Source organism: Hippichthys cyanospilos, chromosome 6, assembly GCF_059441005.1.
Source record: "Hippichthys cyanospilos isolate Australia breed blue-spotted pipefish chromosome 6, RoL_Hcya_1.0, whole genome shotgun sequence".
In the NCBI taxonomy this organism is placed as follows: Eukaryota; Metazoa; Chordata; class Actinopteri; order Syngnathiformes; family Syngnathidae; genus Hippichthys; species Hippichthys cyanospilos.
In genome coordinates this window covers 23153315-23181252 of record NC_142374.1, presented here as the reverse complement: position 1 = coordinate 23181252, position 27938 = coordinate 23153315, and the positions used below count along the sequence as shown (strand labels likewise).

The window sequence follows — 27938 nt, the reverse complement described above, 5'->3', positions numbered from 1 at the left end:
TTTTCGATAAGGTACAAGTAAAGGACCGATCATCGATTGTCGCTCGTTATTGGCGCCGATATTTGGCAATTTGATGAATATCATTTTTGGCCTTTTCAAAAACAATCTGATATCTGACATTAGACCAGAAAATATTTTGATACAGCGCGAAGGACAGACCGATTATCGAGCTGGCCGATATTTGGCATTTTAAAGAATATCGGCATAGGCCTTTAAAAATAAAAAAAATTAAAAATTGATGACTGACAATAGATCACTAAAAATTTTGATAAGGAGCTAGGGAGTGACCGATTATCGGGTTGTTCGATTATTGCCATTTTGATGAATATCAGCACAGGCCTTTTTAATAATAATAATAAAAGAAATCATGCTTGATAAGAGATTAAATTAACATTTTTATCGGATCAAACACCAACCCACAACGGCGCAAACACCCCTTTCTAAAAAAAAGGAAGTACTCTAGATCGCCTTCAAAATGACTCCGATTCTTTTGGTCTTCAATACTGTCATCAAATAAATATTCTTTTATGCGTGAGGAAAAAAAAAGCATTCCGAAATACAAAACAAAAACAAAATTCCACTAGCCAAAATAAGTCACACAGATAAAAAGAACGACAAATAAGAGTGAAGAGGTAATTGTGTGTATTTAGTCGACTCCCTTAAAAAAAAAAGTACAAATGTTACATAAAAATGATACTTGATTGAAGTTAATATTATGATTATGTTCTTCAAATTAACGTCCAAATGTTTAACTTTTAATGATCATTTTATCCATATATTTGATCAGCAAACCATGAGATAAATGTCAATTTAAAAAGTCTACACACCCCTGTTCATATATATATATATATATATATATATATATATATATATATATATATATATATATATATATTCCTTGGTAAATATTGTGAAATAAAACAAAAAAAAAATACAATCCATTCACCCATCGTCCGAGTAAACACTGAATGGAAATATTTTGCTCCGTGCAAGACTGTATTTACTTTTGAAAAAAATACAAAAAGTCAGAGCGAGAGCACCGGATTTTTTTTTTTTTAAATAATTATCAATGAAAAATAAGCCACTTGGGAAAAGAAAAAAAATATCCTGTACAAAAAGATACATATAAAAAATACTATAACAGCGTTTTTACTCGCCGTTGGATAAAAGCCATAATTTGAACTCTTATACACAAATATACACTTGTGTACTCAGGATACATGGATATAACGCGATTGCGCAACACCGTGAAAAATCAGATCCATGTGTTTGCAATGGACGCCTAAAAGAAGCACCATTATTATGACTTTTTTTTTTTTTCGCGTTTTGGCTCTTTTGTTTCTCCCTTCTAATCAATACCATGTCCCCGCGGGGGCCCCGGGTTTTGGGGCCGACGCACGCCAGCGATAAGGATGATAATTGTCAGGCAAGGAAACACTATCGTACCGGCTTCCATGGTCGGCGGTGCCAGGAGGCGGAGCCTACGCAGGGCTGGAGATTGCACTGCTCCATGTCCGGCGGTTTGTCCAGAATGTCGCAGTTGTAGTCGTTGAGACGCTCGCCGCTGGGCCGCTGGCACACCACCAGGCGGGTTCGCCTGCCTCCTCCGCAGCTTTGCGTGCACTTGAGGGAGACCGAAAAAAAAACATTTTCCCTTTGAAATGTCTTTTTGGGAAATGTTTTTAATCAAAAACGATTACGGTGACAGTAATGTGCTTTATAGAGGACAAAAAATGTATTCTGCTATATTGTCTGTCTACATATGTTGCCGCACCATTTTTGTTCAAATATCTGTCGCTTGAATCAGTGGGTCCCTAATGGAGTAACGCGTACCCCTGGAGGTACGGTACGTGAAGACATTCCATGGGCGACGTGAGGTTTGAAATGATCCTCCTAAGATCCAGCTTATTTGTTGTGTCCATTTTGTCTCAGCAAGACAGAAAAGTTAATTGGATCCCAAGCACATGACAACAGTGAAACTGCATTAAATTTGATTTTTTTTTTCAGTTTTAGACTAACCTGTAAGCTGTATAAACGCTGTGTAAAACTAGTTAACAGTTGTCGAAAATTGATGTATATTTTAACAGTTTGAGGTATACGTATGCAAATGGTACCGTTATAATCGCATGGCGGGGGACACCCTGAACCGGTTGCCAGCCAATCGCAGTGCACACAGAGACGAACGACCAATCACGCGCCCAATCACGCCTAAGGACAATTGAGTCTGCCCAATTCACCTGCCATACATGTTTTTGGGGAGTGGGAGGAAGCCGGAGTGCCCGGAGAGAATCCACGCGGGCTCGGGGAGAACATGCAAACTCCACACAGGAAGGCCGGAGCCAGGTGGATTTGAACCGGGACCTTTGAACTGTGAGGCGGACGTGCTATTCACTGCGACACCGAGCCGCCTATTATATAATGTAATGTAATATAATATAATATAATATAATATAATATAATATAATATAATATAATATAATATAATATAATATAATATAATATAATATAATATAATATAATATAATATAATATAATAACAAATATAAGATAAGATAAGATGTAAAAAGAAATAAAAAAAATCTACGAAGGAGTAGCCGGACTGAATGCCCCGACTCCGTAAGGACGTATAAATACGTCTTTGGGATTGAATGAGCGGATCGCGCAACCACACGCAAACCCGTGGGGCGGACGAGAGCGAATGAGCTGACCTCTCCCCAGACGCCGAAGTTCCAGAGCGGGCAGGGCCCCGAGTTGCAGCTCTTGGACTCGGCCGGCTTGACCCTCTCGTCGCAGTAGCCGTTGCTGCGGCCGTCGGCGTCCTGGCACACCACCACTCGCCTTTGGAAGCCCCCCGCGCAGGTGCTGGAACACTGACAAACGCACGCGCGGCCAGGGAATGAGTCATCCAGATGTACGGCGTTGCGTCAAGGATGATTAATATTCATCTCGACTGCCAGGAAATGTTTATGATCCGCATAGGCGAAGATTCCAAGTATTTTGTGGCTCTGATGCATAAACATGTACAGTATGTCGTTTCGGAATTAAACTATTCCAAATGTTTGACCACCCATGTGAAAGAGCGCTTTTTTTTTTTTTTTTTTAATCAGCCTTGACCTTCACCCCTTGCATGCAATTACGATGCCCCCCCCCCCCCCCCCTCCCCAACCCCTCCCCCCACTGCCAAAGGGTAGAAAAGCACATTTGGTTCTTCTCACAAGGGAGGACGGCAGCCAATGAGAAGAAACAGAAGTGTTTTCACTCAACGCCATGATAGGTGAGATTTCACAGAGGAGTATTGAAAAAAATAAGAAAAACCTCCCTGATGAATTAAAAAGCCAAAAAACAGCAATAATAAACGCAATAAAAGTGTTTTTTGAACTCAGGAACCCTCTAGAGATCTAATATGCCATTTTTACTTATGTATGATATTTCGCATGAGAAACATAACACAAAGGTGTGGAACTCCAGTCCTCGAGGGCCGGTATCCTTCATGTTTTGCGGTTTTCTCTCCTCAACGCGCCGGATTTAAATGATTATCTTATTAATCCGCAGGCGCTTGAAAACGATTCTTATCATTTGAACCAGGTGTGTTTGGGAGAGTAGGGTTGAAAACCTGCAGGATACCGGCCCTCCAGGATTGGACTTTGACACCTATTGTTTAGGAGGATGTGATTAATTCTGTTTTGCTACGGTTTTGAAATTCTTGGCCAACTGCCGGTGCATCTTATACACGGTAAAGAAAATATCATAATTTGATACCAAAATAAAGGATGCGTCCTACACACGTCTTTGGGGAATTATGAAATATAACATAATAATAATAATAATAATAACAATAATAACAACAATAATAATAATAATACTAATAATAATAATAATAATAATAATAATAATAATAATAATAATAATAATAATACATGTTCCAATTAATTTGCTCTTAGGTGAAAAAAAAACAGTAGGGTCCCTGTTACCGCCTTAAAAAGCATGAAATGAGATTTGTTTTTGGAAATCTTGTTCGGGTCTTACAAAACTCCAGGGGTACGGCAAAAGACGATACATACCGCGCCCCAGGGTCCCGTCCTCCACTGATTGTCCGTCGACGGCACGTTCCAGCCGTTGTGTCCCGGATGGCGCCCCGGGTCCTTGGGGTATCCGTACGGTTGGTCGTTGATGCGCTGGCGGTGGTAGACCGAGGAGCAGGGCGCGGACGCGCACTCCTGCTCCGCCGAGGGCCTCTCGTCCGGGTCGCAGAAGGACTGGTCCACGGGTAAGTGGTAATTGGAGCACAGGACCTGCCGGGTGGACCTTCCGGTACCGCACGTCACTGAACACTGCAAACACAACAGACCCAATTTATATCTTTCTTTCTTTCTATCTATCTATCTATCTATCTATCTATCTATCTATCTATCTATCTATCTATCTATCTATCTATCTATCTATCTATCTATCTATCTATCCATCTATCCATCTATCTATCTATCTATCTATCTATATTTAGGTAGCTAGCTAGCTACAGGGCTATCTAGCTAGCTATCTATATCTATCTATCTATCTATCTATCTATCTATCTATCTATCTATCTATCTATCTATCTATCTATCTATCTATCTATTTAGGTAGCTAGCTAGCTACAGGGCTATCTAGCTAGCTATCTATATCTATCTATCTATCTATCTATCTATCTATCTATCTATCTATCTATCTATCTATCTATCTATCTATCTATCTATACGTATACATATATACATATACATATATATACACGTATACGTATACGTGCTTAGCTGCAGTTTTTTTTTTTTACTAACCACCAGGGGGCAATCCACCAGTAAAGCAAATGTGTGTATTTGTTCAAGGAGTCAATTCGTGAAAAAAATATGAAATAGAACTAAAAAGATGTGAATCAAAGGCTGTGCTCAAAAAGAGTTTTACAAATATGGTAGTAACAATGCATATAACTGAATATATATTAAAGTTTTTGAAATATACAGTATATATCATTGTATATATGAATTATGTGCGACGTGTTTATGTGTTCAATAAAATAATAAATCAATTTATATCTACGTATATCCTGCTGAGATTTTGTAATGCAGTAATAAACATAAGCATTGAGCTAGCTTGAATGCTACATTGGCAGATACGCTGTATATATATGGCCTGGTTTGGTTAATGGGGCTTTGATCATCACATGAGCATCAGCCAGCTTCGGGTTTGGCGGTTGTGCAAACCACTCCATTACCGACGACAGTGACGTGATTGCCATAGGGGGAAATCATCGCTGTTTATGATTTCTATCAATCGTTCCCATGACTGAGGAATCATCAGACTGAACTTTTTTCTATCTCCAGTTGACTTCATCCTGCATGAATTCTGACTGATTAAAAGAGCATCCCCCCCAAAAGTCGTCCCTACCGGTTAAACAAACACACCATTGCCCCCTTTCTCATCATCTAGACCTGATGGGAACAATGGCAGTGATTACTGCAAATCTCCGTGGCGGGGGGGAAAAAAATGAAACATCTGTAGTGATTAGAAACAGCAAGAGGACGGATCACTCACAGGCGACCACTCGCCGGTGCGCCATTGGCCGCAAGGGCTGAAGCAAGCGGCGGTTTCCGGCGGTCGGGGCACGTGGACGCAGTACGACTCGTCGGCCACGCCTCCCTGCGCGTCTCGGCAGCTGACGTAGCGCGCCCGCTTGCCTTCGCCGCAGCTCGCGGAGCACTGCGGGGAAGATACGGTTGTTATTGCTTGGTCGGGTTATCACTTGAACCTTCCAGTTATGTTCTGGGTCAAAATGACCCGTTTGAAAGTTGAAGTCAACGTTGAATGCAGTTTCTGTTGGGCTTACCGTATGTGTCGTAAAATCATCCATTAAAAATGGCGTTTGCGTGGAATTTTTTAAACGGTTTTGATAGATTAGCAAAACCTGGGGGAAAATTAGCCAAGCTAGCATGTGGCTTGCAAGCTTGGAATTGGAATTGTGCAGTTAGATAGCTAGCTCTGTAGCTACCCAGCTAGTTAGATAGATAGCTAGAGCGCTAGCTAGCTAGCAAGCTAAATGGATAGATAGATAGATAGATAGATAGATAGATAGATAGATAGATAGATAGATAGATAGATAGATAGATAGATAGATAGATAGATAGATAGATAGATAGATAGATAGATAGAACTCCTAAAAAACGTATAAAAACGTTTTTGTGAGTAAATGAACAATTTGTCTTCCCTTCCCCTATGTTCGATCAAACTTGCTAGCTTAATGTTCTAGCTGCTAGCTAGCTGGACAGCCCTGTAGCTAGCTAGATACCTAAATAGATGGATGGATAGATAGATAGCTACCAAGCTAACTAAATAGATAGCTAGCTAGCTAGCTAGTTAGATTGATAGATGCATTGAACTCCTAAAAATCGTATAAAAAAGGTTTTTGTGAGTAAATGAACAATTTGTCTTCCCTTCCCCTATGTTTGATCAAACTTGCTAGCTTAATGTTCTAGCTGCTAGCTAGCTAAATAGCCCTGTAGCTAGCTACCTAGATAGATAGATAGATAGATAGATAGATAGATAGATAGATAGATAGATAGATAGATAGATAGATAGATAGAAAGATAGATAGATAGATAGATAGAACGTTAGCTAGCTAGCATAGATAGACAGACATCTATATCTATGCATATATTTAATACAGCACATCGATATATAGACATAAAATGTCAATAGACATTCTATTCGAGATGATCATCTTGTTTGATGTCAGAATAAAAGATAACTTGTATGCATTTCACAAGTCCTCCAATGATTCCAATAAGAACACATCTCACGCTGCCTTTCCGTGAATTCCCATCCTTCCATTTGGAGCGAAGATAAATAGTACATTTTTCTCTGCCCGAGACGAATTATGCGGTATCACGCACCGCTGCGTTTGATTATTAGAAGCGCTTGGATCGAAGACATCTTCCAAAACAAGTTCAAGCATTTTGTTTATTGGTCGGGTTCCCCAAGTTCTTCCAAACAGCCCAGCCCAATATTTATTCGCCAAGACTTGCATTGAACTTAGCGCCGAATTAACTCCGAAGAATTAGAAACAGCTTTGTTAGTCACTCCAACCCGCCGGTGAACGATGACGGCAACATAGGGCACGCATAGCTAATGCAATTAAAGGGCGCTGGCTCAAATAAGCGTTTTCAAATCCTTGCATAACTTTGACGCTGATTTGGCAAATGTGTGCGGTCCGCTGGAAGAGGGAGACCACACAGTCAACATCAGTGGATTGATGGATGGCGTTCGATATCAGGCGTACGAGACGGGCACTGAGTGGACATGTGCTTTTCATTTGCGCCTACCGACGCGCAAACTGTGTGAGACTAGAGCAAAAACAACAAGGCTTCTCTATTAATCGAGTCAAATATTTATACAGCCCTTAGTCACAAAAGAGTCTTAAAGAGCTTCACAAGACCACAGTTGACAAATAGTAACAACGTCCCATTACAAGTTAATACATAAAAATGAGACGGGAAAATGAAAAAATGAACCCGCCAGACCCCTTTTTTGCTTACTGAAATATAATACATCTAACTTGAATGTTTATGTCCCAGATCGCTGCATTGGGTTGGTTCAATTCGCAACTTGTCATACGCCGCTTTAACAGCTGATTTATTTGTAGTTGCTCCCTTTTGTAGTCCCTTTTTGCTGAAAGGATCATTCAAGGAATGCAGAACAAATTTGCATTTTTTCTCCGAGTGGCTCTTGGTCGGGAAATGCAAGATAGAAGTTTTTAAGAAGTTTTTTAAAATTCCATAAATACAAGCGTTTTCTAGTAAATTAAATTTCAGCAATACTTTGTTTTACTTGTAGTGTATGTGGCAGATTAAATTTAGACAAATATTAATGAAATCGGCACACTAGTTATGGTAACCCTGTAAGTCTGTTTCTATTGCGTATTTATATGTGAGAAAAACTGTTTGGTGAAAAACAATCCTTAATCTTACCGCTGTCCAGGAGCCATATCGCCACTGGGTCTGGTGCTGAGCTGAGTTGTCAGGCGGAGGTGTGCTTTGGACCGGAGAAGCCCATGGGCACGCCGTCATTTCACAGTCCTTCAAACACACACATTCAGATTAGTACATTTTAGCTTATTTAAAAAAAACAGTTATCGATAGAAAAGATCAGTAGCAACCGCAACCTTTGAAAGGTCCACTGATGGCTCTCGCCATTTTACATGGTGATTGCTGCTAGCCGCTATCACTGCTAGCATGTACTGCTAGTCGCTGCTGCCAGCAATGGCAGACGCTTACCTTGTCGTCGCTGCTAACTGCAGCGGCAAAGAGGCACTTTTAGCAAACGAAATTTTGAATGGCTAAAACAACACATTTGAGCAATCCTACATTGTGAAAAAGTGATCAGTAGAAACGGCAACTGTGTCAGTTACAGGATTATGGCCAATAAAGTGTCTTTGAAAAAACATCCAACAGCTCTCACCAGCCTATGTGGGGCAGGTGAGGGCTGCTAGCCGCTACCACTGCTAGCATGTAGTGCTGCTTGCCACTGGTAGCGGCGGAAGCTACTAAGGTTGGAGCTGCCGCTAACTGCTTGTAACAGGCGCCGTATAATGTCTACAAGCGTAATTAAGTCCTTTTTACCTTCAGTGGCAGTAATTTTAATGGGTAAAACTTCATAACTGAGTAATCCAACTTTGTGAAACAAGTGATCAGTAGGAACGGCAACTCAGAGGCGTGATTTACGTCGATTTAGGTGCCTTTACAAAAGTCATCTGACAATTCTCGCCAACCTATATAGGGTAGTGGAGTACTGCTAGTCGCTAATGCTGCTAGCATGTAGTTTTGCTAGCGATGGCAGCCGCTAACGTTGAAGCTTACGCTAATTGCTGGTAACAGGCACCACAAAATAACATTACTAGCATAAAAGGCTCCCTTTAGCGTCCGTAATGAGCATAAATAGGAAGTGAACTCGATTTCACAACAATGTAGTTTTGTCGACGTATGTGATGTCTTTACCTGACTGTCTCTGGGCCTGGCGGCCGCGTTGCACTCTCGGTCGTCCACCGTGTTGCCGTAGGCCCCCGACACACACCTGACAGCACGCATCTGGTAGCCGTGGCCACAGGTGACGGAACACTGGATGACGCACAAAAGAGTGGGGAAGAACAGTCAATCGCATTTTGTCTCAGACGTTATCTTACTACGTCAAGGTAAGCTATCGCAGACGGGATTTACAACCTTCGCCTTTTACCTACTTTTTTTCTTCCTGACCTCACACACACGTGGATGTGTTTACATGCATATATATATATATATATATATATATATATATATATATATATATATATATATATATATATATATATATATATATATATATATATATATATATATATATATATATATATATATATGCTAATGCATGCGAGTGTGTGTGTGTGTGTGTGTGTGGGCGAATGTGTGTGTATGTGAGAGAGTGTGGATCAGGTTTAGTCTAACAGGATATGAGGGCAAAGTGAAAATGGCGTAGAGGAAATGGCAGCTGGAATCGGAGCACAGCGCGCAACTCTTTGGCATATCGCGTTACAACACACACACAGAGCCTAATACAAACATAAGCACAGTTGAAGTATAGACTGTCACGACCCTCGGTGACCTCACATACACATGGGACGCCTACATTTAGAAATGAGCAAGCACGTGAAAGTGTCTTATTGTTTTCTTTCTTGTCATCCATCTGTTTGCTCGTCCATCCTTCTATCCGTCCATATGTCAACCCATCCATCCGTCCGTCCGTCCATCCATCCATCCATCCATCCATCCATCCATCCATCCATCCATCCATCCATCCATCCATCCTTCTATCCATCCATCAGATTGGGAGCACTACTCCTAATGGTGCATATTTAATAAAATATGAACAATAAATGTAATACATATAATGTAATAAAAAGCACATTTGTGCTACAGCCATGCTTTCTGGAGTTACGTTCAATACGGATTGTGACACGGCTTCCCTGTTTCATGTTAGGCGAGCTATCATCAGGACTTGCTGAAAAAAAATATCGTATGTAAATGTCTTTTTTTAATACACTATATAAAAAGAGCAAATGAAAAGCATATGCTTGTCTACACTGGGAAAAGAAGTGAGATTTTAAAAAGCCGTGTGTCTGTGTGCGCAGTTGTGGTCCAGCATCTGGCCGCGAAACTGCGAGCCACACATGAAACCCATTTCCTCATACAAGCCTTGCACGTGTCAACCCTCGGAGTGTGTGTGTGTGTGTGCGTTGAACCTATGCGTGCGTCTGTGTGTGTGTGTGTTTCCTCACCGCTCCCCACACGCCGGCCTGCCAGGTTGCGCATTCGGGGAGCTCGCAGCTCCCGACGGCGGGGGGCTTGCTGGACGGCTCGCACAAGTGCTCACTCAGCTTTTCCTCCCTGCTGGCTCCCGTGCACGAAACCTGTCGGTGCCTCGTCCCCTTGCCGCATGTCACCAGGCACTGGAGGGTTGGATGCCATTATGGGGGGGGGGGGGGGGGGGTGATCGCTCATTCAACTCCCAAACGGTTTTAAGAGTCCAATACTAATATCTATCTATCTATCTATCTATTTCTATATATATATATATATATATATATATCTATTTCTATATCTATTGAGGTCGAGTATTAACAGGCCGTTTATCTATCTATCTATCTATCTATCTATCTATCTATCTATCTATCTATTGAGGTCGAGTATTAACAGGCCGTTTATCTATCCATCTATCTATCTATCTATCTATCTATCTCTATTGAGATCGAGTATTAACAGGCTGATAGATCTATCTATCTATCTATCTATCTATCTATCTATCTATCTATCTATCTATCTATCTATCTATCTATCTATCTATCTATCTATCTATCTATCTATCTATCTATCTATCTAGTGTTTTAATGTAATGACAGTATATTCTTTTTCAAATTAAGAGTAAATTAATTAGAACATGAAGCTTTTTTCTATTTCTTTGTTTATTTTGTTAGATAAGTAACTACATAAAACTCTCTCTATCAATCTATCTATCTATCTATCTACTGTATATATACGAAATGTATACAAAATGGTAATTTTTCCACCTCGGTCCATTCGCTGAAGGTCCATTTGGGACACGGCTGCTCATTGCAAGCTTCTGTCAGCACTCTCTGGTATTCGCTGCACTCCCTGTCCACCAGTCGCCGGCCCAGATTGTTCATGCAGAACGATTCTCGGCTGCGGCTGCCTCGTCCGCACGTTTTAGAGCACTAGTTAAAAAAATAAAATATAATTCTGCCATTACTACATTCTCCTCAAATTATGTTCATTTGCTAAAAATGCAAATCCAAGATATTAAAAAAAAACTTCTACTGTATTTTAAGGCGCACCTTCAATCAACGGTCACTGTTTCATATATAAACCACACCACATTATAAGGCGCACAGAACAGAAGCTAAAGTAGTGGCTGGGTTTGCGTTATGCATCCACTAGATGGAGCTGCGCTAAAGGGAATGGCAACAACTGACAATTAACTTTATTAGTGTACGCTGTATTATACATTGCCTATTTCCAGTGATTCAAGGCAGCTCAAGCGTTAGCTGCTAGCAGTGGCCAACAGCACAAGATGTTAGCAGCATTAGCGGCTAGCAGCACTCAACTGCTCTATTTAGACTTGCGAGAGCTGTCGGATGACTTTTATTAGACATAAGTGGCTCACGTGAAACGGTTGCCGTTCCTACTGATCACTTTGTTACAAACCAGGCTTACACAAAAAATGGCTACTGTGCTTTTCACGTCAATTCGATTCATAGTTCAAATTTATTTATAGGGGTATCAGAATCCCAAAATATTCTACGGTGAGTCCCGAAAAGAATGAAAGAATCGTATTCTAGCATTAAATATGGTGCTTTTTCGACTTTACCTGTGACCAAGCGCTGTACTGCCAGCTTTTGAGAAGACAATCGCCGTGGCAACTCTCTCGCGTGGGCGGTTTGACGACGTCCGCGCAGGAAGTGGCCTCCACCCGCTCGCTCTGCCTCTTGATCAGGTTGTACTTCATACACTGCACGTCCAGGCTGCGGTAACCCGTTCCGCATTTCGCTGAGCAATCGCTCTTCCCGGCAACGTGCCACCTGTAGGAAATCATCGTAAAAAATAAAGACTACAATAAATACTTACAACGCTAAGATAGATCAACAAAAGGTTTATAACTGCCTTCAAATGCCAGAAGATGGCAGTAAACACTACTTTTAATCAAAAAAAGCTCCTCGGGTCACTTCAACATAGTTCTTGTATCTTACCTTAATTACATTAAGGTAAGTATCAATGTAATACTGTACTTAAGTGTTCAGACTCTTAAAAAAAAAAAATCGTTAAAACACGTCACTGGCATTGCATGAGTTGAATAAAGCTCCTCAACCGACTTTAACAAAGTTCCTTGGCAAAAATATGCCACACCGTAACAAAGGACTAGTTTTGTCTAAATGAAGCTCTTAAATTTGTATCTAATTGAAGCTCCTTAACTCACGTCAACAAAGAGGCATTTTTTTTTTTAACAAAGTTCCTCGGCACAAAGATGCCACAAGATGGCGACGAACTACTACATTTGTCGAATTGAAGTGCCTCAAGTCACTTGAATAAAACTCCTTGGTACAAAGATGCCATAACGTGACGAAGAAGCACTTCTTTGGCCAAAATGAAGCTCCTCAACTCACTTAAACAAATTTCCTTAACATAAATATGCCACAACATGGCGGAAAAAATAACTTTTGTCCAAACGAAGCTCCTCAACTCACTTGAACAAATTTCCTTGGCACAAAGATGCCACAACATGGCGGAAAAACCTACTTTTATCTAAATGAAACTCCTCAACTCACTTCAACAAAGTTCTTTGGCAAAATGATACTGCGCCACAACAAGTTTGTAAATTACAAAGGATCCGTCTGTAATTTTTTTTAAAACAAAGATCCTTGGCAGAAAGATGCCACAACATGGCGGAAAAAACACTACGTTTGCCGGATTGAAGCTCCTCAACTCAAAGAGATTTCCTTTGTACAAAGACGCCACAACATGGCGGAAAAAACACTACTTTTGTCTAAATGAAGCTCCTCGACTCACTTTAACATAGTTCTTTGGCAAAACAATACCACAAAGTGATTTTGTACTTTACAAAGGATCGTTTGGACTGTTTGGGTTATTTTTTAAGGGCCTATAATCGACATTGATAGTCAAAATTAATTTTGAGTAAATAGGAAGCAATTCATGTCCAAATTTCCAGTTTCAAAAACAGCAATTCCAGTTCTTGAAGCTTACTACGTTTAACAGTTATTACGCGACGTACGCCGATTACGGTTGAAATGCAGAATATCGGAGTCTCACCTGACTTGGCAGTCGTCGTTGCAGGGCTGCGTGACGGCGGCGGGCCGAGCTAAGTGTTCGCATCGCTGGTCCGATACCTCCAGCCGATCGCTCTTGCGCACGCAGGCGGCCTTGCGCCGCTGCTCGCCTGCGCACAAAAACAAACTCGATCGGCGGAATGTCAGATTTCTTCATGCCCCCCCGTCAGTCTCACGCCTCATAATTACTAGAACTTTGACCTGAAAAAGCCGCCGGCCGGCCTTAGAGACCCAAAGGCTCGGCGATGGCAAAGGTGGCGAGCGATGGGAGCGGCCTCGTGTCAGCGGAAGGTCAAACAGGAGGTGGATTTTTTTTTTAAACGATTCCAGAGGTGGTTTGAAGTAACCCTCATTTGTTCTGACACTTTAATGTGTGTACACATTTTCTCAGCAGTAAGAAACTTGATGGTCATTTCTAAGTCACTACAATTTCACAACTCACATTTTTTTGCTGCTCCGACATTCCTCAGAGCCACGCCCCCTTTACGTCATTGCCGGTCCGGCATTTTTATAAGCCGGACGAAATTGTCAATCAATGAATTTGTAATTGTCGGTCTGTCAATCCGGCAGCATATTTTGGCCCAACACTCTGCCAACACTAGAGGGTGATGTTTGACTTGTTTTTTTTTTCTGGTCCGTCATTCGTCAGGCGCTGGACTACTTCTGATTCTTTTTTCTGACTTCTCAGATTTCTGACTTTCCTGGATTCTCACTTCAAAGGAATTATTTGTCACTTCAATGAAGAATTGTTCCTTTGGGATCAGAATTCTCATTTATGAGACAATACTCATAAATCTGATGCAGAATTCTGACTTTTGAAGTCAGATTTCTCACTTAAAGGACTTAATTCTCAGAAATCTGACTTTTTCTCATTTTAAAATGAAAATTCTGAGATCTTAGATTTCTCTCCTGGTTTCTCACTTTGAAAGAATTGTCACTTCAATTAAGAATTGTCCCATTGAGATCAGAATTCTCATTTCAACGACAATTCTCAGAAATCTGCCTCAGAATTCTCACTTTACCTGAATTGCTTTTCACTTTCATTGAAAATTGTCCCTTTGAAGTCACATAAAGACATGAATTGAAGACTTAATTCTCAGAAATCTGACTGGATTATCAGGGACTGGTTTTCACTTTAATTAGGAAATATCGTTTTGAAGTCAGATTTCGCACTTAAAGAAATCTGACTTTTTCTCATTTTAAAATGGAAATTCTGAGATCTTAGATTTCGGACTCTCCTAGTTTCTCACGTTGAAAGAATTGTTTGTCACTTCAGTTAAGAATTGTCCCATTGAGATCAGAATTCTCATTTCAACGACAATTCTCAGAAATCTGCCTCAGAATTCTCACTTTACCTGAATTGCTTTTCACTTTCATTGAAAATTGTCCCTTTGAAGTCACATAAAGACATGAATTGAAGACTTAATTCTCAGAAATCTGACTGGATTATCAGGGACTGGTTTTCACTTTAATTAGGAAATATCGTTTTGAAGTCAGATTTCGCACTTAAAGAAATCTGACTTTTTCTCATTTTAAAATGGAAATTCTGAGATCTTAGATTTCGGACTCTCCTAGTTTCTCACGTTGAAAGAATTGTTTGTCACTTCAGTTAAGAATTGTCCCTTTGAGATCAGAATTCTCACTTCAATGAGAATTCTCAGAAATCTGCCTCAGAATTCTCACTTTACCGGGATTGCTTTTCACTTTCATTGAAAATTGTCCCTTTGAAGTCACATAAAGACATGAATTGAAGACTTAATCTTCAGAAATCTGACTGAATTATCAGGGACTGGTTTTCACTTTAATTAGGAAATATCATTTTGAAAGCAGATTTCGCACTTAAAGAAATCTGACTTTTTCTCATTTTAAAATGAGAATACTGACCTCAGATTTCTGCTTTTACTTTTCCTCATTGGCCTTCATCAAATTGAACGAATAACAAAAGTGTGTGTGTGTGTGTGTGGGGGGGGGGGGGGGGGGCAGAATTCTCATAAACCCAAATCTGCTTCTCATGTTTCTTTCTCGTGCAACCATGTAAATTTGAAAGAATTAACTCATGTCCTTTTGGCAACAACATCGCTAACCAACGGAAAAAAAAAAAAAAAGATGAAACAATCCAAGTTGCATACGAGCTCTTGTGCTTGGCAGAGGTAATGAAGAGCCCTCGGGAGAAGTCATGGACTTTTTTGGTCCGAAAAGGCGCGGGCGTACCCTGACAGATGCGGTCGCACTCCAGCCACGGGCCCGAGGGATCCCACACAAACTGCTCCCTGTGCGCCTGGATGGGGACGTTGAAGGAGTAGCGCACGTCCGGGTTGTACAGGTTTCCCACACACAGGACCTGCCGTGGCGGTCAAGGTCACAAACGTTTATTTGGTCTGCGCGCCCATTCGACCTCCAAAACGCGTATCGGTTACAAAGCGACGATAAACGGGAGGGAGGAACTCCGTCGGGCCGTCGTTCAAGAAAATCTTAGCGCCAGATGTGTGCATGTGAATCATACGGCAGTAGCACAAACGGGGAAAAGGCGCGCGTCAACGCCGATATGACGGAAAATGACGAAAAAAATTCCCTTTGTTTATTGTGGGGGTTAAGATTCCAAAAATACAGAAATTCGCGACGTAGAGATAGGATTTTCCTTTTGCTTCTGTTGCTTTGTTTGTTTCTTTCGATGAGAAATAAATTCATAAAACCCATATTTTTTTTTTTTGTGATTTAGGAAAAATATCAAGAAATTTCCACAATGCATGAAGAACAGATGACGTTTTTTTTGTTCGCTTCTGTTGCTTTGTTTTGTCTGTTTATTTTAATGAAAAATAAATACATAAAAACAATGTACGGTATATTTTTTGTCTGGTCCAATTTTGAAGGAGGAAAAATATCAAGAAATTTTTCACAAAGGTTATGTTACCTGCAATAAAAGAATTCCATGAAGCAGAGATTCCATTTTTTTGTCTGCTTCTGTTGCTTTGTTTTGTTTGTTTCTTTTAATGAAAAATGAATACATAAAACCAATATTTTTTTTTGTCTGGTCTAATTCTGAAGGACGAAAAATATCAAGAAATTTTCGCAAAGGTCACAATGCCGAAAATACCTGCAGAAACAGAAATCCATGAAGAAGAGATGACGTTTTTTGTTAGCTTCTGTTTTTGTTTGTTTGTTTCTTTTAATGAAAAATAAATATGTACCCCAAAAAATTTTTTGGGTCTGGATCGTTTTTAAAGGGGGGAAAATATCAAGAAATTTTTGCAAGGCTTACGCTCCCCAAAATATCTGGATAAAACCAAAATGTGTGAATTTGAGATATTATTATTTATTTACTTTTTGTTTGTTTCTATTGATAAAAAATAAAAACATAGACCAATGTTTCTTAAAATAATTTAGAAGTCGGAATAAAAACAATAATTATTCGCAAGGGGTACGGTCTTCAAAAAGACTTGCAGAAACCCAAAGCTTCGTTTTTTGTATGCTTCTTTTGACAAAAAAACAAATACATAAAATCAAAAAAAATTTTTGATCTGGTTCGACTTAAAAAGAGAAAAAATATGATGTTTTCGCAATGGTTAAATTTACGATTAAACTTTTTTGGTTCAGTTCCTTTTGTTGAATAAATAAATACTTCAAACAGATATCTTTTTTTCTTTCTTGTCCTATGTAGAAAGTGAAAAAAAAAGCAAGAAATTCCCCAAAAGATCAGCGAAAACTGAACTCGTAACTTGTAATTTCCTTCCTTTTGTTGTTTTGTTTGTTAAAAAAATCAGCAAAATTCGGAGTAGACTTGTGAGCTGAAAATCCATGTTGATTATTTTTGTTCCAGAAATAAAATTACTACATTTTTTACTTAAAAGGAGGAAAAATTGCAAGAAAAATACCGCGGTAACCCTGCAATAGAAAAAGTTATGCTCATAAATGTAAATCGATAGAATGAAGCCAATAAACAAACCGCTTCGTAGCTTTGGAGCAAAATCAAAAGCAACGTTAAGAAGAAGCTGACCTGCAAAACCAGCTCCTCCTCGATGCGTTCCGTGCAGTTGATGCGCTCCACTTTGGTATCGGATCCGCTGTACTCGATGACGGTTCCCTTGAAGGTGATCTCCCTTTTGAACATGGCCACCACAAAGTTCCCGTTGAGCAGGAAGTTGGACTGGCTATCGGATAATGCTGGGAGAAAAAAAAAAAATGACACGGATCCATTTAAAATTTTTACGACGGTAAAAATTGGTCCAAAACCACATAGATGACATCTATTTGGAGTTCAATCGCGAGACAGTCGACGAGCGCGGACGGTTCACCGCCGTAGCGGGTAAAAACAAGCGAGACCGCTTCCAAGAAGCTAATTGCGAGGTCTGCGTGCCAAAAATATGCAAACTCCCTCCGCGTTGTTTACATTCGACTTTGCACGCTGTTGGAGCACGAAGCGAGACGTCCTCGACCAAAAAGATGATTGCGGTCTTTTTTCAGACCACGCGCTGAAAAAAGACAAATGTGTAAAACGTGAGCATACAAGTAGAGCGGTAACCGTGCTTTATGGCTTTCGTTGTTTTTCGGGATCAAGCTCCCAACTACATTTACGTACCGTATTTTCCGCATTATAAGGCCATTTTTTGGGGGGATCAAGCTCCCAACTACATTTACAAACCGTATTTTCCGCATTATAAGGCGCACCTTTAATTAACTGCCTATTTTAGAACTGCTTTCATATATAGGGCGCACTGAATTATAAGGCGCATAGAATAGAAGCTACAGTAGTGGCTGGGCTTGCGTCATGCAATCAAAACAATCAGATATGCCATTCAAAGAAGACTAAAGATGATTTGTGGAATCTACTATACTACAATTTTGTAAATGCTTTTAAAGTCATAATTGATATTTTTTATGATTTTTTTTCCTTCAACCACTCAAATTGTTCAGTTCAAAAATATGTAGGTTCAATTTAATAACGCCCTAAAAAAAACTGAAAAATGTTCTGTTTTGGTAGCCTGTGAAGTGATGATGACACTTTAACTGGTCTCTACTGCCACCTACTGTCTTGAGGTGAAACACAAGTCAACAAAAAAAATTTCTGTTTGCCGGTGGTTTAACCGCCGCTGAACGGAATGTTGCAAAAAATCACAAATGAAAAATATTTTGCAAATTTTGACCATTTTTAGACGATGTTTGATCGGCCCATTTTTTTCATGTGGCCCACCTCTATTGTCAAAACTATCAGGTAAAATATAATACTTTCTAATCGTATCATATCGAGTATATATTTACTGTATCAAATATCATAATATGATATTGTACACAATAACATATATCATATTGTTTAAATATTTATAATATATATATTATTAAAAAAAACAACATCTTTAAATCAAGTGCTCTGCCATATGTGGCTTATTTATGAAACAAATTTGTATTGGTATCTCTAGAAATATTTGATTCAACAACTATATAACACAGATTGCGTGACATTATCTGTTTGATTTTTGACAGAAAAATGTGTCATTAACGACAATGCACATCATATAAAGGTTGACGACATAAAGGCCGACAATATTTTCACTAAGTGAATTTAGTAAAATGTTGATTCCCGTTCCAACTGATTTGCTCTCAATTTGAAAAGATGAAGATGTTCCTGTCAGAACGAAAATGCCATCAGCCTTCGGGAAGCACCAAATCATACCGCATCTTTGACTTCTTACGGCGCCCTTGAGATACTGGTGGTATTTGTTCCAAAAAATTATTAGTAAACAACAATTTTCAAGGACGGAAGACATAAAGACAAAAAGGATAAGACTTTTCTGCGAAAATGATATGAGACGCACTTGCATTCATTTTCAATCGATCCTCAATGACTTGATTATTATTTTGTGCGCTAAATAAAGTCTTCGTATTTGGAATTCTTGCTGAAGTTTGTGAAACTTGCAGTATTTCGATACCTCCAACAAGGTTAAGAATCCCTAAGCTAAAGAGACAAATGTGACACGACGTCGCAAACGGCCACCATGTGTTTTTTTTTTTTCTTCGGTCGCATATGTTTCTCGACAAAGCCAGCGGAGAAAGTCTTGAACCTGGCTTGAACTAAAACGTCTTCATTTCGCCGCCCGCTATCGGCTTTCAGCCCACATGCGTCTAATTAGCACCTAGCGCCGCCTCATTTATCTTTCTGGAGGGCGCCTGACACTCCATTTACTTTCCCGAGCGGCGGACCCTCGTTGCCTTGACCGGCCGACCCCCCTCCGATCCGCATCGCCTTGAGTGCAAGAGACAGTTATGGAGTGGCTTTTTGGAAACAGTTTATGTCTCCTTTCACTGACAGATTTCCTTCTCGGCTAGCTGGCTCGGCGCAATAAGGCGTTCCGGAAAGGGGGGGGGGGGGGGGCATTGACCTAACGCACTAACGTAGCATGTAGACTTATTTAAAGGATAGTCCGTGCTGTTAACTCACAGGTGTCAAACTCAAGGCCCGGGGGCCAGAACCGGCCCGCCACATCATTTTAACCCGCCAAATGCTGATTTGATTTCAAGTTTCTTGCTAAACTTGCAGGTTGTCTTAAAAAAGAAAAAAAAGAAAAAAAAATTCATCTTTTGAATAGTACCAGCCTCTGATTTCAAAACTAGGTAAGGATGTAAATAAGCGAAAATTGCGTTTATTAGACACGTTTTTCTATTTTTAAGTCGCATATTGCATTTACTAGACACGTTTTTGTATTTTTAAGTCCTAAATTTTCAGGATTTTAGAGAAATTCAGGGGTACGTTAAAATTTAAGCAATGACTGACTTTTTTAGACTATTTTTAGATGTAGTTCGGCCCTCTGACAGAAACTACAATGTGGCCCACGACATAAATTAGTTTGACACCCCAGTATTAACTCATTCACTCCGTTTTTAAATGTTTTTAGTGTCCACCTATTCGCAGGTACAGTGGACCCCCGGGTTACGGCGTCCCTGGCTTACGGTTTAATCAAGTTACGAAGTGGAATACTAAGTTGTTGTTTTTTTTGTCTCTTATTTACAGCATTTGTCCCGCTTTATGTCATCAACAACTGTCATGACCTGTGGGGTTGGCTGTGTTTATGTTGTTTTGCCTCCCTCTTCAGGCGTTTTTAGGTAATAATCTAGTGTGAGTGTTTACAATATGGTATTTATTGTGCATTTTAGTGCTTAATTCCAACTTGAATTGGTTAGCCATGGGTCCCAAGATTGCTAGTGATGTTAAAGGGAGAAGTAAGAAGATGATTAGTCTGGAAACCAAGCTGGAGATAATTAAGAAATACTAAGAAGGCTAGGCTACCTTCACTAGGGAATATGGCCATAAATAGCTCAAGTCAACATCTTTATGGTGTTATTTAATTGTATTCAAGTATATTATAGATAAGTAGCACTTACTATACTATTTTGCTCCCAATTTTTAATATTATGTACAATTTTGATGTTTTTACCAGGGGTTTTATACGCATTAGCTAATTAGCATTGGTTTCTATTGCCCGCCATACGACGATTTCACCTCCCAAACCCGGAACGGATTATTTCGTACAGCGGGGGTCCACTGTAAATGGGATTGAATACCTGTACTGTAATAACATATAATTACATCTTTGGACTTCATCGTATCATTTTTTTTTACCCTAATATTTGAAACAAAGAAACAAAAGTACATAAAAAAAGCATGCCATTTTTTGTCTTGACTGTAACAACATATCTTATTAAAAGTGTATTTTTCTAGAGGCCGTTACGGCATTTGCAAATTGAGTTTTGCAAGAAACGTATGAGAGTTCCCTCATTTCCTTTCTTCCCAGACAACTGGACTTCATCATGCTCATAAAAGGGGATTTATGACAAGTGTGACGTTCCCCAATGTCTTTTGAATTTCATGCAGCTCTGCTCCTAATAAATTGTCAAGTGAGCCGCCAGCTTCAATTTTGGATTTCAAGTTTATAGAAATGTAAATTATGACTTTAAAGTGAGAATTTGGACTTTGAAGTGAGAATCCGGACAATCAAGGAAGATTTCGGACTTTTAAGTTAGAATTCCAACCTTGAATTTGGACTTTACCCTTTCCCGGAATTCCTTAAACAAATAATAATTTAGACTTTAAAACCAGAATTTTGATTTTTTTTCAGAATCGAAAAAAATGATTGTACTTAAAATAAAAAATTTAAAAAAATGAATAAAGGCATCCTGGCCGCGACTCACCGAGGTAGTTGTCATCTTCTGGCTTTCCGGAGTAGCTGACCTGCTTAATATCAATATTGGTAGCACCAGCCGGGATGCGGACCACAGTGTTGTAGCCTGAAGAGGAAAAACAGGTACAACGCATCAAGGAGATCAGACGCATTTTTTTTTTATAGTTTCACCATGCTCCAAAATGGGATGTCCAACCACTGGGGACAAACGCACTTGTAAAAACAGCAACAAATCATGCAAAAAGCGTTGGTGTAAAAAAAAGTTACACTCTCAGACAGTTGTGTCAAAAATATCCCAAATTGGGTCAAAATTGAACTGACACAACTTATTGGGTAAACCGAATAACTTAAAAAGTTGAAGACGGTAAAAAGTGTTGTTGTAGAAAATAGTTACACTGTAAGACAGTTGTTTAAAAATATCCCAAATTGGGTCAAAAATGAACTGACAAAACTTATTGGGTAAACCAAATAACTTCAAAAGTTTTCGTAGTCTCTTTTTAAGTTGATTTGGGTTATTTTTGACCCAACCGTTTTTACAGTGTAAAAAAAAAACGGTCAATTACACTGTAAAACAATTGGGTCAAAAAATAACCCAAGTTTGGTCAGGAACAGACTGACCCAACCTTTGTGGTTAAAAGAATGACTTTATACATTGGTTTGGTCCCTTTTGACCCATTCTGCATGCTTTTTTTGTACTCAATAAAAAAACATCAAATTTAACGGCGTTCCCAAGCTTTCAAAGAACTTGGACATGTGTTGGTGTAAAAAATAGTTACACTGTAAGACAGTTGTTTAAAAATATCCCAAATTGGGTCAAAAATGAACTGACAAAACTTATTGGGTAAACCAAATAACTTCAAAAGTTTTCGTAGTCTCTTTTTAAGTTGATTTGGGTTATTTTTGACCCAATCGTTTTTACAGTGTAAAAAAAACGGTCAATTACCCTGTAAAACAATCGGGTCAAAAAATAACCCAAGTTTGGTCAGGAACAGACTGACCCAATCTTTGTGGTTAAAAAAAATAACTTTAAACATTGGTTTGGTCCCTTTTGACCCATTCTGCAAGCTTTTTTTTCGTACTCAATAAAAAACATCAAATTTAACGGCGTTTCCAAGCTTTCAAAGAACTTGGACATACGGGACTCACCATACTGAGCATCGTTGAAGGTCCCCGCCTGCGTTTTGCACGAGGAGTTGTCGCCACCGCACACGCCACACTTGTCATTCCTGGCCTTGGAGTTGAGGACGTGATCGCATCCCGCTTGCTGAAGACCAAAAGTTTGCATTGCGTCCATACCGTGCGGTCGCATTGACATTTTTTGGACTTAAAGACGCCGAGCGCCGCACCCTGCAGAGGCCTTGAACGCAGATGTCGTAGGTGTCGGTTCCGCAAGGCGTGCCGTCGACCACGCGATCCTTCAGCTGGTAGTACGCCGTCGTCCCGGCAACGCGGCAGAAGAGCTTGCAGCGATCGTTCAGTTGGACTAAACGGATAACGATTGTCAATTGGCCGTTTACAGACGCATATAAATGTAAATAAAGACTCGAATATGTAACTAAAAAGTTGTTGAATACTGAATGGAAGAAATGTCGACTGGCAAACTCGTTAGAACGTCTTTGCAAATTCGTTCAAATGTAGAAATTGCTAAAAACGTAACTCTTTTTAAAGGAAATTTTTCTAGCATAAGTCCTATATTCTACCGATATGGTCGAAAATTAGTAAACGCTGTTTATTCATAGAGTAGGGGGAAAAAATACTAATGTTATTAATTTGTCATTTTTAAAATCGTAGATTTGAAAACTAGCTAAACAGCGAAAAAGAGGTTTTGCATTATTTTTGTCTGAATGCTACACCCAGGATTTATTTGGAGTCAATCAAAAATTCTTTCAATAAATGTTGGTTTTACCACCTTGATTAAAATATTGATTTTCCAGAATGACTGTCTGGAGTACATGAAATCCGTCCCACATTTTATTTCCCACAATGCCTCAATGCGTTGATTTGCAATTATGTTTGTACGAATTTGCCAGGCAAGAATTTTTACTTCACGGAGGCAGTGTTTTATTTCTAGATAGGGTTTGACCAATATGGATGATTTTTGTAGTTTTTTTTTTATGGATTATTATGCTGATTAATTAAAAAACTAATCATAATTAATGAAAAAAACAAACATGTTTACGCCTAATTAATTTTAACAGGAAGTTTTGTTATTTGTGGGCTAACTAGTGCATGTTCCCCAGAATGCATTGCGTGGGGCAATGAATTTAATGAATAGGGTCATTCCAGGTCATACAGATAAACAAAATAACCTTCATAACAATCGTCGAATATCGGTTCATTTTGCCGATTATTTTTGGCTGAGGGCCCATAATCGATTAATCGGTCGATAAACGGGTCGGGCGCTAGTTTCGGAGCAAATAACGCTCTTCTGTATCTCGCATTTGAAAGAGGTCCAAAATCAGGATGTAAAAATTTCCGTTGACTTACTGCCGCTGTATTTGGGCACCCAGCGGACGGTTGGAGGTAGACCGTTGATGTTGAAGTGCTTGCCGTCGAACTGAGAGCATTGGTCCTCGCGGAAGTCTTTGCGTCCTCGCGGGCACGGCTCCGTGTTGCACGATCGGAACTTCATCCGTCGTCCTACGCAGAACTTTCCTCCATTTTGAGGCCTGGGAAACAAAGACCCAGGAACCGGAGATATTTGAACGTAAATCTGAGCTCCTAGGGTTTTAGGGTTTAGCAGTGTGACCTTACTCTGGTTTGTTGCAGTCTCTGGTGGTGCTCCGGGTCCCTCCGCCGCAGGACCTGGAGCAAGCGCTGTAGGGCCCCCAGGCGCCCCATTCGCCGTGGACCGGCTGCAGGTGCAGCTCTTTGTGGACACACATCCCGTGTCTGCAATACTGCAAGTATACCGTCGCAACAAGGTTTAGCGCCGGAGCACCTGGGGGAGGCCATCCTCTTTGAATTTCAAATCCTCTGTTTACATCAAACTGGATTTGAAAAGAAAGACTAATTCCTTGTTTATCCTTGGGGGAAAGTATCCAATTTCCACCTGGGGGATTGCGTGATGTATACTGTAAGGTCCTCTACACGGGGGTGCCCGTTTTTGTAACCCCGTCTACTTTTAAAGCAACCAACCTAGCCGATCTACATTGTTTTGGAGTATACTATAATTTCGGACCGTGAACCACAACTTTTTTCTTATGATTTGAGCCCTGCGGCTTATAGTCCAGTGCGGCTTAGGTCTAGTTTTAAATAAAATGACCCAAAACGGTCAAAATACTTCACAAGGGTTTCCCCCACATTCCCTGGGACAGTTTCCAACTTACTGAAAATTGCTGAATCCTTGCAATCCTATTCCCAACAGAGGACTGAGAAGAACAATAGAAGCAAAGTACTTAGTATTAAAACCCTGATCCAACTTGAATGCAGATTCTGATAACTGTAACCAAACCCCATTCTCTTACTAAGTAAAAGACATTTCACACCAAAAGAAGACACTAGGGAGCTGAAATTTCACCCAAATGGTGATAATCAATATAGCACGACCACTGAGCTATAACCTTACCAAAAGTGTGTCATATCTTGGCTAAAAGTGTGTTAGAATGATGTGGGGAAATAAAATGACCCAAAACGGTCAAAATACTTCACAAGGGTTTCCCCCACATTCCCTGGGACAGTTCCCAACTTTGAAAATTCCTGAATGCTATTCCCAACAAAGGACCGAGAAGAACAATAGACGCAAAGTACTTAGTATCAAAACCCCGATCCTACTTGAAAGCAAAATGTGATAACTGTAACCAAACCCCATTCGCTTACTAAGTAGCATATCAGTCGGGTTGCGTTGACTGGAAGAATGCGGGACAGGACGGCGAGCGTCCAGCAGCACCTTGATAAGCAAACCCAAAGCGCCGCGATAAGATGAGAAAACTCCACTTCCAAACGTTTACTCCCCCCCCAGATGAAAAATCTACTGTAGCCAATATGGCCCCCATTTGGCCGGCCCCCCGTCACATTGTAATACAATAAATCCTTGGCTTTGGATGAGAGCTGCTTCCGTGATTAAACTGAGGGAAGAAAAAGAGCCCAAAGGAGGATATGATGTCAAGTAATCTCCAGGGTATGGCTAATCTGCAAATGAAATCAAAACGCATGCACACAAACAAAAAGTGTATTTTCCACACGCACACTTAATGAAGGACTGTGACGCGCAGGTGTGAAGAACTGCAGGGTGGCGACCGAATAAACAAGTTGAAAACCGTAATCCGGACTTTTTTTTCCCCCCGCCTTCCTCATGACAGTTCTGTTGGAGCGCTAAAACGGGGATGAGATCCGGCGGGGGTTGAAATGGCTTTCACAGCACCAAAAAGCTAACAGGTGTTAAGTTCATTTCAGTTGCCAACCTCAAAGTCGAGATCATCTGGTATTCACAAAATAACAAGATAAATAAGCATATAACTGAGGGGGAATCGTGAAATAAATTATTTGAGCACATTAAAACTATTAAAAAAGTTCAATGGCCCCCACTTGTCTCAAAACGTTCAATCCCAAAGACGTATTTTTACGTGTTTTAACTCCTGTGCATTATTTTGTCGTTTTTTGGTTATTTTCTTCCACATCATTTTCGCAGTATTTTAAGCGAAGGATGTCACAATCCTGATAGTGTGAGAACTAAGTGTTTTATATGTAGGTATTTTTTTAATATAATTTTGTAAATTTTGCGTCTTTTTTCCTTATTTAGACCGCAGGGTGTATGGAGCCGAAGTGATTGATCGGACCCCCGGTGGCTTGCGATGGGGGAGCATGTGGGCACGCTCACTTCCAATTAGTCATCAGTCGAGCGAGAACGGCGAGGTAAAAAAAGGTACGTCTTGAGTTGACTTTTCCTAGAAAGGTTGTCAAAACTTAGGAATGCGCTAAGACATTCGAAGGTCTTGCGAGAGGAGCCCGTCCAGCTGTGACGAGCGTATGTTTCGAATTAGGAATTTGGCAAAGGCACGCGGCGGTCGGCCGACGACACGTGCGCATACATCCACAACATGGCCGACCCTTTAAGCGCACCCTGCGGAAAGCCTGCTACGCAAATACTAATTTGGAACACCTGAACCCAGTTTTGAAACGCGTGAGACCTCACACATGAAGAGAAGAAAATCGGCGAGTATTGCTAAAATTCACAAGAAGTACAAACATTATTTGTGGTCGTAAATAGTGAAAAAGTATCCCGGTAGGTACGTAAAAGGCACTTTAACGGGTTATGGTTTCTGTATGGAGTAAGATCGCTTTTCAAACATACGTATGCGTAAACAATACATTTAGGTTTTATGTTGCAAGTTGATTCAAAGTTTGAAATTTCATATTGAATTCAATCATCTTTTAAACTCTTTTGATGTAAACAAAGAGTATTTTTCCCAGTTCTTCAGAGAGTATTTTCCACAAATCATCTTATTCCTGATTGAAACGTTTGACTGACATCTGATCGCTTTGTTGAAAATCCCTTTAGCGCAGCGCCATCCAGTGGCTGCATAACGCAACTCCAGCTTCTATTCTAAGTGCCTTATAATGCGATGCACCTTAGTTTTAAGTTTTAAAATAGGCCATTCGTTGAAGGTGCGCCTTAGAATCCGGTGTGCCTTATAGTGCAGGGATTACAGTACTCCAGCTTCTATTCTAAGTGCCTTATAATGCGATGCACCTTAGTTTTAAAAGTTTTAAAATAGGCCATTCGTTGAAGGTGCGCCTTATAATCCGGTGTGCCTTATAGTGCAGGGAATTCAGTACTCGTTTGATGCAGGTGTGTTTGTGAGGGAAGCATAAAAAACATGCGAGATAGCAGCCCCCGAAGATTGGACTTTGACATCTATTAGATGACATTGATTAGTCGTTAATCAAAATTTTACTCTGCTAAAAATCGGAACGGCATCAGCCTAAAATATGCTAATTGTTCGAACGCTATGTTACAACTTTGTATAACGGTCGTTTGCACATTGTCATCCGTGACAATTTTCCGGGAAAGGAGACAGAAATAAAACAGATGATGTTACTCGATGGCTTTCTTTCCCAATACGCGCAATGAAGTCGAAACGAATAATTTGTGGAGGCAAAGCCAAGAAGACGTCCGGGGATGCTAGCATCTGCTGGAGCCCTGTAATCGACAGGAAATTGTTGCACGAAGCGGCCCATTTGTGCAGCCAAGCCATGCATCAGCGCAGGAATGAGAAGGCAAGCGGTCCATTCCGAAAGCTGTCCACTCTGTCATTTGTCCCTTTGTAACGTCACGCCCGTCTTTTCCGAGGACTCTTGGTGTTCTGAGTTCAGAATTGTGAGGATTTGCGACTTGAATGCCCCGTAAACGA

General features: G+C 40.2%; 1 protein-coding gene across 3 annotated transcripts in view; it reads right to left on the bottom strand.

Annotated features, from left to right (window-relative positions):
• LOC148422867 (A disintegrin and metalloproteinase with thrombospondin motifs 20) overlaps positions 1-27938 on the bottom strand; it is a 95729-nt gene that overhangs the window by 22704 nt on the left and 45087 nt on the right. For all 3 annotated transcript variants that reach the window (XM_088416792.1, XM_088416793.1, XM_088416794.1), the window contains exons 12-28: positions 24340-24485; positions 24073-24254; positions 22932-23068; positions 22732-22849; positions 21596-21691; positions 17409-17575; positions 15626-15755; positions 13398-13524; positions 11941-12151; positions 11123-11287; positions 10334-10504; positions 9021-9140; positions 7995-8102; positions 5566-5730; positions 4062-4331; positions 2709-2870; positions 1447-1623 (exon numbers count right to left, since the gene is read on the bottom strand). In XM_088416792.1, coding sequence (XP_088272918.1) covers positions 1447-1623; positions 2709-2870; positions 4062-4331; positions 5566-5730; positions 7995-8102; positions 9021-9140; positions 10334-10504; positions 11123-11287; positions 11941-12151; positions 13398-13524; positions 15626-15755; positions 17409-17575; positions 21596-21691; positions 22732-22849; positions 22932-23068; positions 24073-24254; positions 24340-24485 — 2652 coding nt within the window. The remainder of the gene's footprint in view (positions 1-1446; positions 1624-2708; positions 2871-4061; positions 4332-5565; positions 5731-7994; positions 8103-9020; positions 9141-10333; positions 10505-11122; positions 11288-11940; positions 12152-13397; positions 13525-15625; positions 15756-17408; positions 17576-21595; positions 21692-22731; positions 22850-22931; positions 23069-24072; positions 24255-24339; positions 24486-27938) is intronic.